At 43.8% G+C, this 13997-nt stretch overlaps 1 protein-coding gene across 1 annotated transcript; it reads left to right on the forward strand.

Moving 5' to 3' along the window:
• Window positions 1-1033: 1033 nt before the first annotated feature.
• Window positions 1034-12834, forward strand: LOC127220956 (survival motor neuron protein). Its single transcript, XM_051182838.1, has 9 exons — window positions 1034-1173; window positions 2806-2877; window positions 3067-3186; window positions 3959-4159; window positions 4327-4473; window positions 6341-6433; window positions 7445-7555; window positions 10888-10938; window positions 12517-12834. The coding sequence occupies exons 1-8, from the start codon at window positions 1102-1104 to the stop codon at window positions 10933-10935; spliced, it is 864 nt and encodes a 287-aa protein (XP_051038795.1). The 5' UTR covers window positions 1034-1101; the 3' UTR covers window positions 10936-10938; window positions 12517-12834.
• The last annotated feature ends 1163 nt before the right edge of the window (window positions 12835-13997 follow it).

Below are 13997 nucleotides of genomic sequence, written 5' to 3' on the forward strand. Positions count from 1 at the left end.
TTTTGCAAGTTTGGATGATAGGGTTGTGCTACTACCACAAGCAGAGCCAGAGCTGACTGAAGTGAGGAATGGAGTGTGAGATGGTCAGGCGCATGCCTGTGTCTCACAGCAGTTTTCAGTTAGGGCCGGGGTGCAGCCAACGTCAGAGTACTTCCTTAGTTCAGTTTCCAGCACCCCACACAAACTACAATCCTATTTAAGTTCTATTTATCTAATTTTTGCTGCTCTGTAAGCAGCTGCTTTGCTGCAAGTTTACACTAGTACAGACCAGGAAGATCAACTAAATGGGTAGGAACCAAGCATGAGGATGCAGCAAGAGTTCTACTTAAGACTTAGAAAATTTCTAAAAGAATTCATCTTCTGAATGTCTCCAAAACCTGGGCCTTGAGGAGCTGTAGATATAGCTCTGTCAGCAAATGCTCACCATCCAAGCATGAGGACCGAGTTCAGATCACTAGCATCTACACGAAACACTTTGATAGGCTGGTGCGCGCCCATTATCCCAGTGTCTTATCCAGAGCAGAAAGGGTGTCAGCTGTAAGTTTATTGGGATGAATCGAAAGTATGGGGGCACATGGGTGTAACAAAATCCTACCAGGAAAACCAGACCCTAGAACTTACCACACATTTCAGACCAAGGAAACGATCGGTCTTCCTCGGACACCAACACTGCAATGGAAAGCTGGCTCTACAGCAATCATCACCAACAAGCAGAGGATACTCTTATTGTGCAGCGTCATCGGGTTACCTGCCATTACCATTATTTTATATTAAGACTATTGTTCAAAAGGGAAAACAAACTTGTCAGAATCCCCAAACTCGGGAAGAAAGTGAGTAAAGGCCAGCATGAGCTGTATAGTGGGGGTTGGTGGAGGGAAGAACGTAAGTTGAAAGAAAGTGAGGGGTGGAGGGTCACAAAGAGGTAGAAGAAAGGGAAGGGAGAGAGGGAGAGAGGGAGGAGAGATCTGTGAAGTGAGTAGCTCATCTCCACTCTCCTAAAGTGGGCGGGACGCCTTGGCTGTCTCCGCCACAGCGCTCTTCCGCTCCCAGAAGCCCCTCGCGACGGAAGTCGTCACTGTGCAGCGTCCGCGGTAGTTCGCCATGGCGATGGGTAGCGGCGGTGCGGTCTCGGAGCAGGAGGACGCGGTGCTGTTCCGGCGTGGCACGGGCCAGGTGAGGTCGCGGGTGGCGCAGCTCGGCGACAGCGCCCTACGAGCTCGGAGCGCCGGCCGACACCGAGCCAGTGCGCGCTCGGGCCACTTGCTGCTTCCCCATCCGCGGGGCTCCTGGTGCTGTCGGGCGCCTGCAGTGGCTGCGAGCCACGCTCTGGTTCGGTGGGAGACTGTGAGGGGACAGGGGGACACTAGTTAGGAGTCATTGGAACGATCCACATTCAGCTTAAGATCCAGACGCTAGCAGCGAGTCTAGGCTGAAATGCTGGGTTCTAAAGTTTGGTTAACTAGAAGGACCGAGTCTCGCAGTTAACAGTCGATAAGAACATTTGAGAGAGACGGGTAAATGAAGTTGCCCCGAGTAGCTGAAAAGTCGCAACTTAACTGCAGTGCACCGTGGTGGGGAAGACGCGTTCTCGAGTGTGTAAGACGGGAGTTCAGAGCCAGACGCCGTGGTGCATGCCTACCGTCACCAGCACTTGGGAGATGGAGGCAGGAGGGTTCGGGAGTTCTAGATCGTCCTCAGAGTGAACTCGAGGCCAGCCCTTACTACAGCGAGACTCTGTAAATGTGAGGGGGAATCGGGGCCACTTTGTGGACCGTGCCTGTGACCCATCCCAGCTACTTGAGAGGCTGGGGCAGGGTTTTGAGGTTGAGGCTAGCCTGAGAAACAGAACGCACTCCATCTAAAAACGTTTAAAACACTAGGAGCTCAATCTTAGTACGCTATGTGTGATTTCTGCTTGGAGTGTAGGGTGGGAGAAGAGAATTCAAGGCAACATTTGGCAATGCTGCATCCCCTTCTCTTGGGGACAGCCCTGCAGTTGAGATCCTGAATGAAAACTTTGCCTTTTGGCCTCAGTGTAGCCCTGGTGGTCTGGTTCATTCCTTAACCGCGGTTCCCTGTGCTTATTTATCATCTAAAAATCTTCAAGCCCACTGCGGTGGCACATGCATATAATCCCAGAAGTATTGTTATTTATTGAAGTTTCTATTTCATTGTTTTTGTTTTGATTCAGTGTCTCACTATGTAGCCGTAACAAACCTGGAACTCTCCATATAGATCAGGCAGACATAAAATTCACAAAGATTGGCCTATTTCAGCCTCCCATATGCTACAATTAAAGGTGTGTACCACCACACATGCTTGGGAAGTTTGTTCCTGTTCTGTTTTGTTTGAGTTGATTGCATTCTGTAACCTAAATTGGCCTGGAATTCGATATGTAGACTAGACTGGCTTGGAACTCTCGGTGAGCCTGTTGTATCTGCCTACCAAGTGCTGGGGTTATAGGTTACAGATATGAGCCATTATCATTTGTAAGTCATGATTTTTGTTGGTTTGGCTTTTTTTTTGGGTGTGTGTGTGTGTGTGTGTGTGTGTGTTGTAGTCTAGGCTGTCTTAGGACCAGTGTAGCCCAGGCTAGTCTTAAGGTTGCCTTGGCAATTCTCCTGCCTCAACCTTTGAAAGTTTGGATGATAGGCATGTGCTATACCTCAAGGGAGAATGAGAATGTAGTGCGTAGTGCTAGTGGTTGGACTGGGGCCTTAAACAACATCCCCCAGTGCTTCGTGTAGTATATTTTTAATTAAACCTATCTGCCTATAAGTCATTTGTATTCTTTTTTCATTTCAGAGCGATGATTCTGACATTTGGGATGATACAGCATTGATAAAAGCTTATGATAAAGCAGTGGCTTCCTTTAAGGTATGAATGTTTAATCTTTTCTTTATCTCTATTTCATACAGGAAAAAAAAAAACTGAGTAAATCGAGGCTTTCTTAGGGTTTGGGAATTTGAGACCGTCTTATAGTGGTGACTGTCATGTTAGGAAGTGGTAGCTTTTTAACATCTCTCTCCATAACATGTGAATTTGTTTCTATTACTGTTTCCATAGCATGCTCTAAAGAATGGTGACATTTGTGAAACTTCAGATAAGCCAAAAGGCACGGCTAGAAGAAAACCCGCTAAGAAGAATAAAAGCCAAAAGAAAAATGCCACTGCCCCCTTGAAACAGGTTGTTGATTTATTTAAACAGCATCTTGCTGAGCCTCAGGGAAAGGGTTGATGGTGCTTTTTAGAGTGAATGAAAGCTATAAACTGAGTCAGCAGTGTTTTTTTAAGTTGATGCGCGCGCGCGCGCGCACACACACACACACACACACACACACGAAATATACACACATGCATGCATATATACATACATATTTCCTCCTTCTGTGGTGCCGGGTATTAAACCCAGAGCTCCTTGCATTCTGAGTATGTGCTATGTAGCTGATCTGTAACTTCACCCCCCCCCCCCATCCAAGAAACATTATGGAAAACAAAAGTTTTGGGTAACCGGGTCTCCTAATTTAAAAGCAGGGGTCTGAGGTGGTAGAGCACTTGCCTAGTACACACCTGCCCAGGGTGTCCAGCATCAAACCCACATTGAACCAGAACAAAGCCCTGTAGATGAGATGACAATTTTTGTTTTCATGTTTGTTTTGGTCTTTTTTTTTAATATTTTGATGCCTCATTAGCTCATTACTGAAGGAGAAGGGTGCTGACGTTTAATGGCACTTGCATTTTTCTGGCTGGAGTGTTGTATGTGTCATACACTTTCGGTCTGTTTGTTCTTGATGACAACTTTGGGTGGTGGAGTACATTACAGCCGTTCATGTGACAGGGATGAGAAGGGCAGGTGACTAAGTAGATGGGAGGGTTGACATCCGGGAGAGCCGGATTATGGTTTGTTCTCTCCAAAAGAAGTAACGCTCGCACGCCTGTATCTTCCATTCCTTCTGTAGTGGAAAGTTGGTGACAAATGCTCTGCTGTTTGGTCAGAAGACGGCTGCATTTACCCAGCTACTATTGCTTCCATTGATTTTAAAAGAGAAACCTGTGTTGTGGTTTATACCGGATATGGAAACAGAGAGGAGCAAAATCTATCTGATCTACTTTCCCCAACCTGTGAAGTAGCTAATAATGTGGAGCAGAGCACTCAGGAGGTAAGGCCGTGAAGGTGCCCGTGCTCGAAAGCATTAGAGTCAGCTAAGGCATCAAATAACACTCTCGTCCTCCCCTGACTTCTTGCTAAGAGAGAAGCCAGGGCCATACAATTGCTAGGCGGGTTCTCTGCCTTTGCATGACAGAAATGTTCCTTTTCTTTTTAAAGAATGAAAGCCAAGCTTCAACAGACGACAGTGAAAACTCCTCCAGATCCCTCAGAAGTAAACCACACGGCAAGTCCAAAGCTGCACCGTGGAGCTCGTTTCTCCCTCCCCCACCCCCAATGCCAGGGTCAGGATTGGGACCAGGAAAGGTAAACTTTCTGTTGAGAAAATTATTTATGTAGGAAATATTCATGCTGGGACCCTAACTCTTCCATTAAGTAATTTCTAGCTTTCCTATGAAACTATACTTTTTCCAGGCCAGAATGTATAAAAGGGAAATGCAATAGGAAAGTAAAAAAAAGTTGAGAGTAAAAAGTTCTCCAGATTGCTGTGGGATAGTAGACTAATAGCTAGTATACTTCCCCTTTAAAAAACCTTTTTACTACATTTAGGTAGTGAGTGTGAGTGTGTGTGTTTAAGTTAGAAAATGACTACTCTGTTGGTTATTTAACACAGTATTCCCTGGGTCACCTGTATTAGAGTCCTATAGTCTTCGTATGTAATATGGTCATAGCCTCAAGAAGCTTCTAGTTTTTGTTGTTGTTTTAGTTTTGGGTTTTTTTGTTTGTTGTTTCCTTTCTCTCTTTGTTGTTGCTGCTGCTGGTTTGAGACCTGGTCTCACACAACTGAAGACAGGGTATGTCAGTGAACTTGGAGCTTGCTGACTTGGCTAGAATGGCTGGCCAGAGAACCCCGGGGACCCCCCCCCCCACATTCTTTGGCTATAGATGTGTGCTGCCTTGTCTGGTTTTGCTGTGTGGGTGCTGGGGACCCAACTCAGGTCTTCATGCCTGGGTGGCATGTACTCTACCAGCTGAGCCATGGCTTTACTGCAGATAATAATTTGTAGAAATCAAGTGTGACTTACACTTTTACATGAGATCCTCTCTGAGAGATGAGCATGATGGCTCGCCTGTCAACTCCAGCACTGGAGAGGTTGGAGGAGAGGGTTACCTGGGCTACATAGTGACACAGACTTAAAAAAAAAAAGCAAAGCAAAGACAAAACTAGAGCCTAAAATGAAAACAAGGGACAGAGGACAGCTCAGTGTGGTGGCGTCCGCCACAAGCCTGCTAAGCTTTGTTTGGCTCACCGGGTTCTTCTTGGTGGAAGGAGAGACAAGGCACAAAGATTGTCGCTGAGTTCCACGCGGACATCACCATGCGCTTGCTTTATCATGCATGAATGCACAGCTAAGTAAATTGGGTTAGAAATTTTTCAAAAACAACAAAATGTTTTCTATGGTAATTTTCTAATTGAAGGTTATATCGTATTAGAATTCCTTGAATCTGAAATGATCACATCTAGTATATACCTTGTCTTTTTGGTACTTTTTACAGTGTACTTTAAATTAGCTTTTGCCTAATATTTATTTATTTTGCCTAAATAAACTTTTGCCTGTTTGTTTCACATTTGTTTGGGTGGGCACTGTGTACATATGGAGGTTAGAGGGCAGCTTGTGGGAGTTGGTTCTCTTCCTTCAGCTGGGTCTTGGGAATCAGACCCAAGCTGTCATTCGGACTTGGTGGTGAATACCTTTTATCTGCTGAGCCATTTTGTGGACCCAGTACAGGGTAACTACAGAAGTACTATGTGATAGATAGAGAGATAGAGAGATAGAGAGATAGATAGATAGATAGATAGATAGATAGATAGATAGATAGATAGATGGATGGGGGTATATAATGTTATAATTAAATTATCTTGGTAAGTACATTGTCTCTGATTTGCTAGGTAGTTAAGATCATTACTGTGATTTTACTTACTAAATGTTTAGAGAAATGAAAAAGAAAACCTAGAGCCTACCATTTAATTAAAAGTTGGATTTGTTTTAATATGTGTATGTGTGAGTGCGTGTCCGCGTGTGGGTTTGTGCATGTGAGTACAGGTGCTTTTAACTGCTGTGCTATCTCTCCACCTCCCGTTTTTATTACTTCAGTTCTGAATGCCCTTCCTTTCAGTGAAGGAAGGAATTTTCCTTTAAAATATTAACTTCCTTTGAAATATTCTTTGTAGCCAGGTCTAAGATTCAACGGCCCGCCGCCGCCGCCACCTCCCCCTCCCCCCTTCTTGCCATGTTGGATGCCTCCGTTCCCTTCAGGACCACCAGTAAGTACAAAAGAATTTACATTAAACAGCTTGTATGTACAGAATATAGGAAATTGGACTATGTTACCTTAAGCCACCCCCACGGTTAGATTCTAACGTTAAAATATAAACATAGATTTTTGTTTTGAAGGCCTTTCTGTTTCCCGGTGCTCTCCCAGTCTCCTCTCCACGCTCTGCTGCGTGTTTCTTTCCTGCAGTAGTTGGTGTCCAATGTGAGGTGGTAGTTTCTGTTAGAAAGGACGGTGCCTCTCTATACAGAAGAGACTGCGCGCGCTCCTGCACTGCTTGGATGCTAGATTTCTTTTGTCATTGCTTTGTGCTTGTTTTTTGTTTTTTTTTTTTAATTGTTGTTTTGTTTTTTATCCTAATGTAGATCCCCCCCCATCTCCTCCCCCCCTCCCCGGTGGATTTTGTTTTTTTTTCTTTGGTTTTTTGAGATAGGATTTCTCTGTATAATTAATGTCCCTAGCTGTCCTGGAACTCGCTCTGTAGACCAGGCTGGCCTTGGACTCACAGAGATCCGTCTGCCTCTGCCTCCCATGCGCATACATTAAGGTCATGTGTCACAATAGCCCTAATGGACTTTTAATGGTAGATTTTTTTTTTTAAAGATATTAACAATATTTAAAAGGATGTTTTTGGGCAGATTGTATTTGGATGTGATTCAGGCAGATGTCCTACCCCAAATTGATCCTTATAATAGCCTTGAAAAATGCTGTGTAGTATGTGGGAAAACTAAGTTTATATGTTTTGTCTCCTATGCATAGCTTCATAATGGAACAAAAATAGTCTAATCATGCTATTTATTAAATGTGAACTGTTTCTGATCTTTGTTAAATTTGTTGGTCTTCTATTATTATGGTAGGCTTTTTCCCAGTGCTAGACTTTTAAGGAATTATATAGAAGCCATCTCATGGAGTATAGGAATAGGTGTAATTAATATCCACTAGTCTCTGTAAAATGAATCCCTGGATTTCAATATTTCCTAATTGCATTTTTTTCCTTTTCCAGATAATTCCTCCACCCCCTCCCATATCCCCAGATTGTCTGGATGACACTGATGCCCTCGGAAGTATGCTAATCTCTTGGTACATGAGTGGCTATCATACAGGCTATTACATGGTAAGGATTCCCTTGGAATTTCTTGATGTGTGTGATCTTTGTACTTGTACAGCTTTTGTACCTAGAGCCAGCTCCTGCCTGACTAAAATTCAGATCTCTTTGTGCAGAACTAAATGTTTAGGGTGGTTTTGTTTTTAAGACAACCTTAGTGTTTAAAAATCGATTCTTCTTTCATCGTCCCTCCTGAGTATGGTTGAGGTTCATTCCAAACTTTGGGTTTTGTGTCTGTGGGTTTTGTTTTTCCCCTTCTTTTGAGACAGGGTTTCTCTGTGTAGTTCTTCTGTCTTAAAACTCTTTGTAGACCAGGCTGGCCTTGAACTCAGGAGACCCGCCTGCCTTTGCTTCCCAAGTGCTGGGATTAAAAGCATGCTCCACCACCTGGCCCGTTTGGGACTTAATGACAGTGCTTGCCTGTAATTCTAGCACTCAAAAAGCTAAAACAGATGGATTACAAATTCCAGGGTAGCATGGCTGCCTAGTGACTTTGTCTCAGCAACAAAACATGCAGCAGTGGAAAGGAAGCTTGGTTTTCCTGCTCGGGGATGATAATTTGTGCTTTTCCTTGTGAGATTAGATCTCAGTGTATTGCTCAGGCTGACCTCAAACTCCTGGGTTTGTATAATGTACTGAGGAGCGGGGACTCCACACGTGTGCACCATCACCCCTGGATGTATTTGCACTGCTGTGGAGGGGTTCTTGCACAGACTCGAGTGGCCAGGTTTTCTGAGTGTTAGAGATCACACCCTGGGCCTTGTACAGGTTAGGCAAGCCCTACCACCGAGCTGATCAGTGTTTCCGTTGGTAAGCTTAATCTTCATTCTTGTGTGTTACCTTCCATTGTATAAGTACGAGAGTGATCTGTTTATCCATTCTACTGTTAGTGACTATGTTGTCAGTTTGGGGCTATAAAAATGTTGGAGAAATAGGATATCAATTAAGAGCATTGGCAACTCTTCTAGAGATCCCAGGTTCAATTCTCAGTACCTACATGGCTGCTCCCAACAGTTTATAACTTAAGTTCCAGGGGACCCTATGTCCACTTTTTGGTGTGCCTGAATGCAGGGCACAAGCATACATGCAAGCAAAACACCCATATACATAAAATAAAGATAATTAAAAAATATGTTGCTATGAATACTCTGTTTTTCTTAAATTTATAATGATTTATTCATTTTAATGTGCATTGGTGTTTTGCCTGTATGTATGTCTGTGTGAGAGTGTTGGATGCCCTGGAACTGGAGTTACAGACAGTTGTGAGCTGCCATATGGGTGTTGGGAATTGAACCCTAGTCCTCTGGAAGAGTAGCCTCTTAACCTCTGAGCCATCACGCCAGCTCCTATTTTTTTTTTTTTTTTAAATAACATAATTTAGATATAAGTCACATGGCTCAGGGGTGTTTTGTTTGTTGTTGTTATTTTGTTTTGTTTTTTTAAGACAGTGTCTCACTTTGTAACTTGGTAACTTGAACTCACTACCTAAACCAAGCTGGCCTCAAGCTCAGAGATTCCCCCTGCTTCCACCTCCTAAATGCTGGGATTAAAGGTGTGCACCAGCACGCTCTCCCTCCTTGGTGGGGGAGGGGTCAGTTTTCTCTGTCTAGTTTAGGTTGGCCTCTAGTCTCCTGCCTCTGCCCCGGGGCACCAGGATTAGACCACGGCCTGCTCAGTACTTTTTTATTCTGGTCCTAAGAAGCAGTTGTTGAGTAGCAGTGTTCCTCCCGGTATTTGCCCCAGATTCAGAGCTAGCTAGAGAAATGTTTTCCTTTTAGGGATATTATCTCTGTGTGTGCATTTATTTAATTTAGTTAATTTGCTTAACTTAAAATATAAACTATAAACATGGGTGGGTGGTGCAGCACGTGCTTTCTTGGAGCATGGCGTCCTGAGAGAAGAGTGGACAATCGTGTAAGTCAGGCTTCACAGTAGCCCAATCCTCTGGAGCTCCCCTGACTTGGGTGGGCAATTCTTAGCCCTTGCCCAGTGCGTCCCACCCTGTCAGTTGACTGAATGTGGAGGCCAGTGCTCAATCTTCCATTCTTCCTTGTAGAAATGAAAGCAGAACAAGAGTGAGGAAAAGTGTTGCTGTTGCAGTAATGCGAATGGGCTCTGTGGTTTTCACTGGGAACGCAGCCCTTTCGGCACACTCATGGCTGTCTGCATGTATGTTCAGATGCACACACAGATACGCGAGAGAAGGGAGGGCACGTGGGCTAGTCTGACTGGGAAAAACAATAAATGTTTGAGTACTTAGTTCTGGTATTTAACGATGTCTTCAGTTTGTCCGTTAGTATGGGGGGGCTGGGTTACAGACTGTAGGACCTTGGCAGGCTGGTGCTGTCCCACCGAGCTACATCCTCAGCTTTAGTGAGGGAGTGAGCGTCATTGGTGGCAAAGGAAGAAAAACTTAACTCCAACTTTGTGATTTGTCACTTTTTGTTTCTGTTGTTTGGGCTCCTTGTTTGGCAGGAGGGTGCAGGGTCCCACTAGTAGCCCGAGCTTCTCTGAACACCGTATAGCCTAGGCTGGGTTACAGACGTGTGCCTCCACGCCTGGCTTGGCTCAGTCACTGTAAAAGCACATTGGAATGCTATAAACTGCTTTTTAAAAATATAAACTTACTGTCTGGTGGTCTTTTATTATTTAAAATTAGTACAGAATCTCACATGAAACAGACTGTTTATTTTTTTGGTTGTTCTTGTAGTGCTGGAGATCAAACTCAGAGCCTTGCATGTTAGTCAAATGCTGTAGCACCCAGCTTGTTCCCAGTTTTTGTGGTGGGTCTTACTATATAACTTAGCTGTGCACTGGCCTACACTGGCCTTGAAGTCAAGATCCTCCTGCTTATCTCCTGAATTCTGGGATCATCAAGCGTGCATCACTTAGTTGGGCTTAAGAGTTTGTTTTGTTTTGCTTTTTCTGGCTTTTCAAGACAGGGTTTCTCTGTGGCTTTGGAGGCTGTCCTGGAACTAGCTCTTGTAGACCAGGCTGGTCTGGAACTCACAGAGATCCTCCTGCCTCTGCCTCCCAATTGCTGGGATTAATGGTGTGCACCACCACTGCTCAGCTTGTTTTGTTTTTTAAAAGAGAGACCAGATTAGCCTTGAATTCACAGAGATCCCCCTGCCTCTGTCTTCTGCAGGGTTTACTGCAGCCTAGGCTGGCTTTAGAGTCCGTGTGTAACTGAAGATGGCCTAGAACTGCTGACCCTCCTTCTTTACCTACCCTCCCCCACCCCACCCTGTGCTTGCCATCATGCTTGGCTTGAAATGTTTATTCACACATTATCTAGTGTGTGTCCTGTTCTTTCAACTTTTCTATTGCTCTCTTTACAGGGTTTCAGACAAAATAAAAAAGAAGGAAAATGTTCACATACAAATTAAGCAGTAAGTCTGTTATTTTAAGAGCTAATCGTGCCTTTGCATAACTTTCATAGTTTGTGGGAAATGAGTGTTTTGAACATTTAAAAATTGAAATGTCAAAAAGTTTACGTAAAACTATACTAAAGATATTTTATTTTCTAAAAGTGTGTGTGTGTGTGGGTGCTTGGAGGCCGGAAGCTGGCATTGGACCCCTGGATCGTGAGCTGCATGTTTGTCAGCTGCTGACATGGTGCAGGAACTAACTTTGGTCCTGTGGGAGAACAGCAAGTGCTCTTGACCTCTGAGCCCCTCCCAGCCCCGTGAAAGACTGCTGAAAGCTAGATTGAATTCTGAACTATCCCCACTTAATCAAATTGTCGTGGTGTCAAAGTGGCATCCCAAAGATTTCGTGGTTGATTTGGTTATGTGGGCAAAACATGCTTTTATGAGAAAGGATTCTTAGGCTGGCTTTCAACTCCATGTTGTCCTGCCTCAGTCTCTGTAGTGCAAGGGTTATAGATAGGAATTACCACTCCTAATTTAGAATCTGGTTTAGGGTGTGAGGATAATCAGTGTCACTGGCCCCTGGCTGGAGGGGGGGGGGGCAGTAGGAATTGAACCTAGGGCCTCACACATAGTAAGCAAACATTCTGCCACTGAGCCATACCACAGTCCCACGTGTACTTTTTAAATTAAACTTGGGTGTGTGGGTGTGTGTGAGTGGGGATGGGTGGGTGAGTTCTGTGTGCATGAACGTTTATGAACCATGTTCATGCCCCTTGAGACTAGAAGAGGCCATTGGATCTCATGAAACTGGAGTTATACATAGGTGGTTATAAGTTACCTGGGTCTTCTAACAATAGCAGTAAGTGCTATTAATCAGTGAGCCATCCCTCCAGGACATCCCCCCCCCACACACACACACACACTTTGATAAATGATGCAGTGTTCAATACACTGCATTATCTATTGTCTTAATTACTATTCTGTTGCTATGAAGAGACACCATGACCAAGGCAATTCTAATAAAAGAAGGCATTTAACTGGGGGCTTGCTTACTGATATAGAGGGTTAGTTAGTCTATGATCTTCATGGCAGGAAGCGGGCATGGCCCTGGCATGGTAACTGTTTTATAGAAAGTTTTTATTGTGACTTCCTAGAGGCCCTCATATTTTTAGTTCATTTTGAGCTGTAGAGACACTGAAAATTATAATTCCAAGTGACTAATTTCTAGTTTTCTATATTGAGAAAATGTTCCTTACACTGTAACAATCACTTTTTAATGAAAAGTTTAACACATGATTTGATAATTTATAGTATATTTTAAATTCTAATCAAATACTAGTATTCCTTAATATTTTAAGCTATTGTTATATTTATATTAGCATATTTTATTCTTTGCGTTCTATATAAAATTATGATTTAGGGGCTGACAAAATGCTTCAGAGGGCAAAGGCCTGATGACCTGAGTTCAGCCCCCAGGGTGGAAGGGGAGAACTGACCTTAAAGTTGTCTTTGACCTCCACATCATACACACACACACACACAATTTCTTCTCCACTTATATTTTATGACTGCCAAGACTTTTTCTTTCAAATTCAGGTTCAGCTCTCTCCCAAGGAGATGGTGTGCTGGTGTCCCTGGTCAATATGAACAGAAGTCTCACCGTCATCTAATGGACTCTTGGCTGAGTGGGGTCCATCCCCAGTGTTTTTCCTGGGCTGGGGGTTCATGCTGACCCCAGTGGATCGTGTTTAGAGCATGACCACGGTGACGGACCAACGGTGCAAATGTGCGTGCATGGAAGTCAGTCTGTGAAAACTGTGACTGAGCACAGCTGTAGAGTTGTAACATTCTTAGTATGTCAAGATTTTTATTAATGCCTTTGCAAATAAATGAAAGTCCTTTTTGAAATCTTGACTTTGTGAATATTTTCCTTTGGGATATATACAGTAAAGTTGAGTCTGTGTGAAGACACAGAAAGAAAACTACTCAGACTTATTTCTTGGGTAAACAGTAATTTCTGAAGGTTGGACAAATTGATCAAGGTTGGGGAACAAAAGCTAGCTAATGTCACAGAGGCTACACTGGCCAGCAAGAAACCAAGGTGTGTGTTCTGTGTGTGTGTGTGTGTGTGTGTGTGTGTGTGTGTGTGTGTGTGTGTTTTCTGTGGCTCAAATCTGGAGGTCAGAGAGTAATTTGTAAAGTCTTTTCTCTTTTCCTGCTATGTAGGTTCTAAGGATTGAATTCAGATTGTAGGGTGGCAGGCACCTTTACCTGTTGAGCCATCTTGCCAGCCCTGTATTTCCCATTCTTTACATTATTTATTTATTTATTTATTTATTTATTTATTTATTTATTTATTTGAGACAGGGTTTCTCTGTGTGGCTTTGGAGCCTGTCCTGGAACTAGCTATGTAGACCAGGCTGGCCTGGAACTCACAGAGATCCACTTGCCTCTGCCTCCCGAGGGCTGGAATTACTGGCGTGTGCCACCAACACCCAGGTTTACTGGTTTTTGAAAGTTTTGCAGCCTGGCTTAGCTCTAATTCATAGTCATCTTGACTCAGCCTCCCAAATGCTGACAGACAGGTACCACTTGTCTGTCTTTCTAGACTCCCTCTCTCCCCTTGCTTTCTAGACTCCCTCTCTCCCCCTGATGTCCCTTACCTCATCATGGCCTTGTGGTTCAGTAGATTCTTGTGGTGGGGGTGGTGGCAAGCACTCAGGCTTCTCCCTGATTCATTCTTCTCCACAAGAGAAGGTTAATAATTCAGCTCCATAGAGCTGGAGATGGAGCCTGTAGTAGAGCTTGCCTGACAAGCAAGGTCCTGGCTTTCATCTCCACTGCCATGAAAACAACATGGTGAGTGCTGTTCCTTTCCTAAGTTTTGGCTAGGTAAACTAAGTTAACTAAGCTCCCTATATGCCGAGCATATTAGCTGTTAAGTAAGTATTATTAAATTAGGGGACAGGACCTAGTAAGTAACTTTGCAAAATGTGACTTGAATTTTTAGAAGGGAATATTACCTTTCATGATTATTGGCTGTTACAGATTTGGCATAACTAAATTGGTTAATTTGC

The sequence above is a fragment of the Phodopus roborovskii genome, unplaced genomic scaffold (genome assembly GCF_943737965.1).
Source record: "Phodopus roborovskii unplaced genomic scaffold, PHOROB, whole genome shotgun sequence".
Taxonomy (NCBI): Eukaryota; Metazoa; Chordata; class Mammalia; order Rodentia; family Cricetidae; genus Phodopus; species Phodopus roborovskii.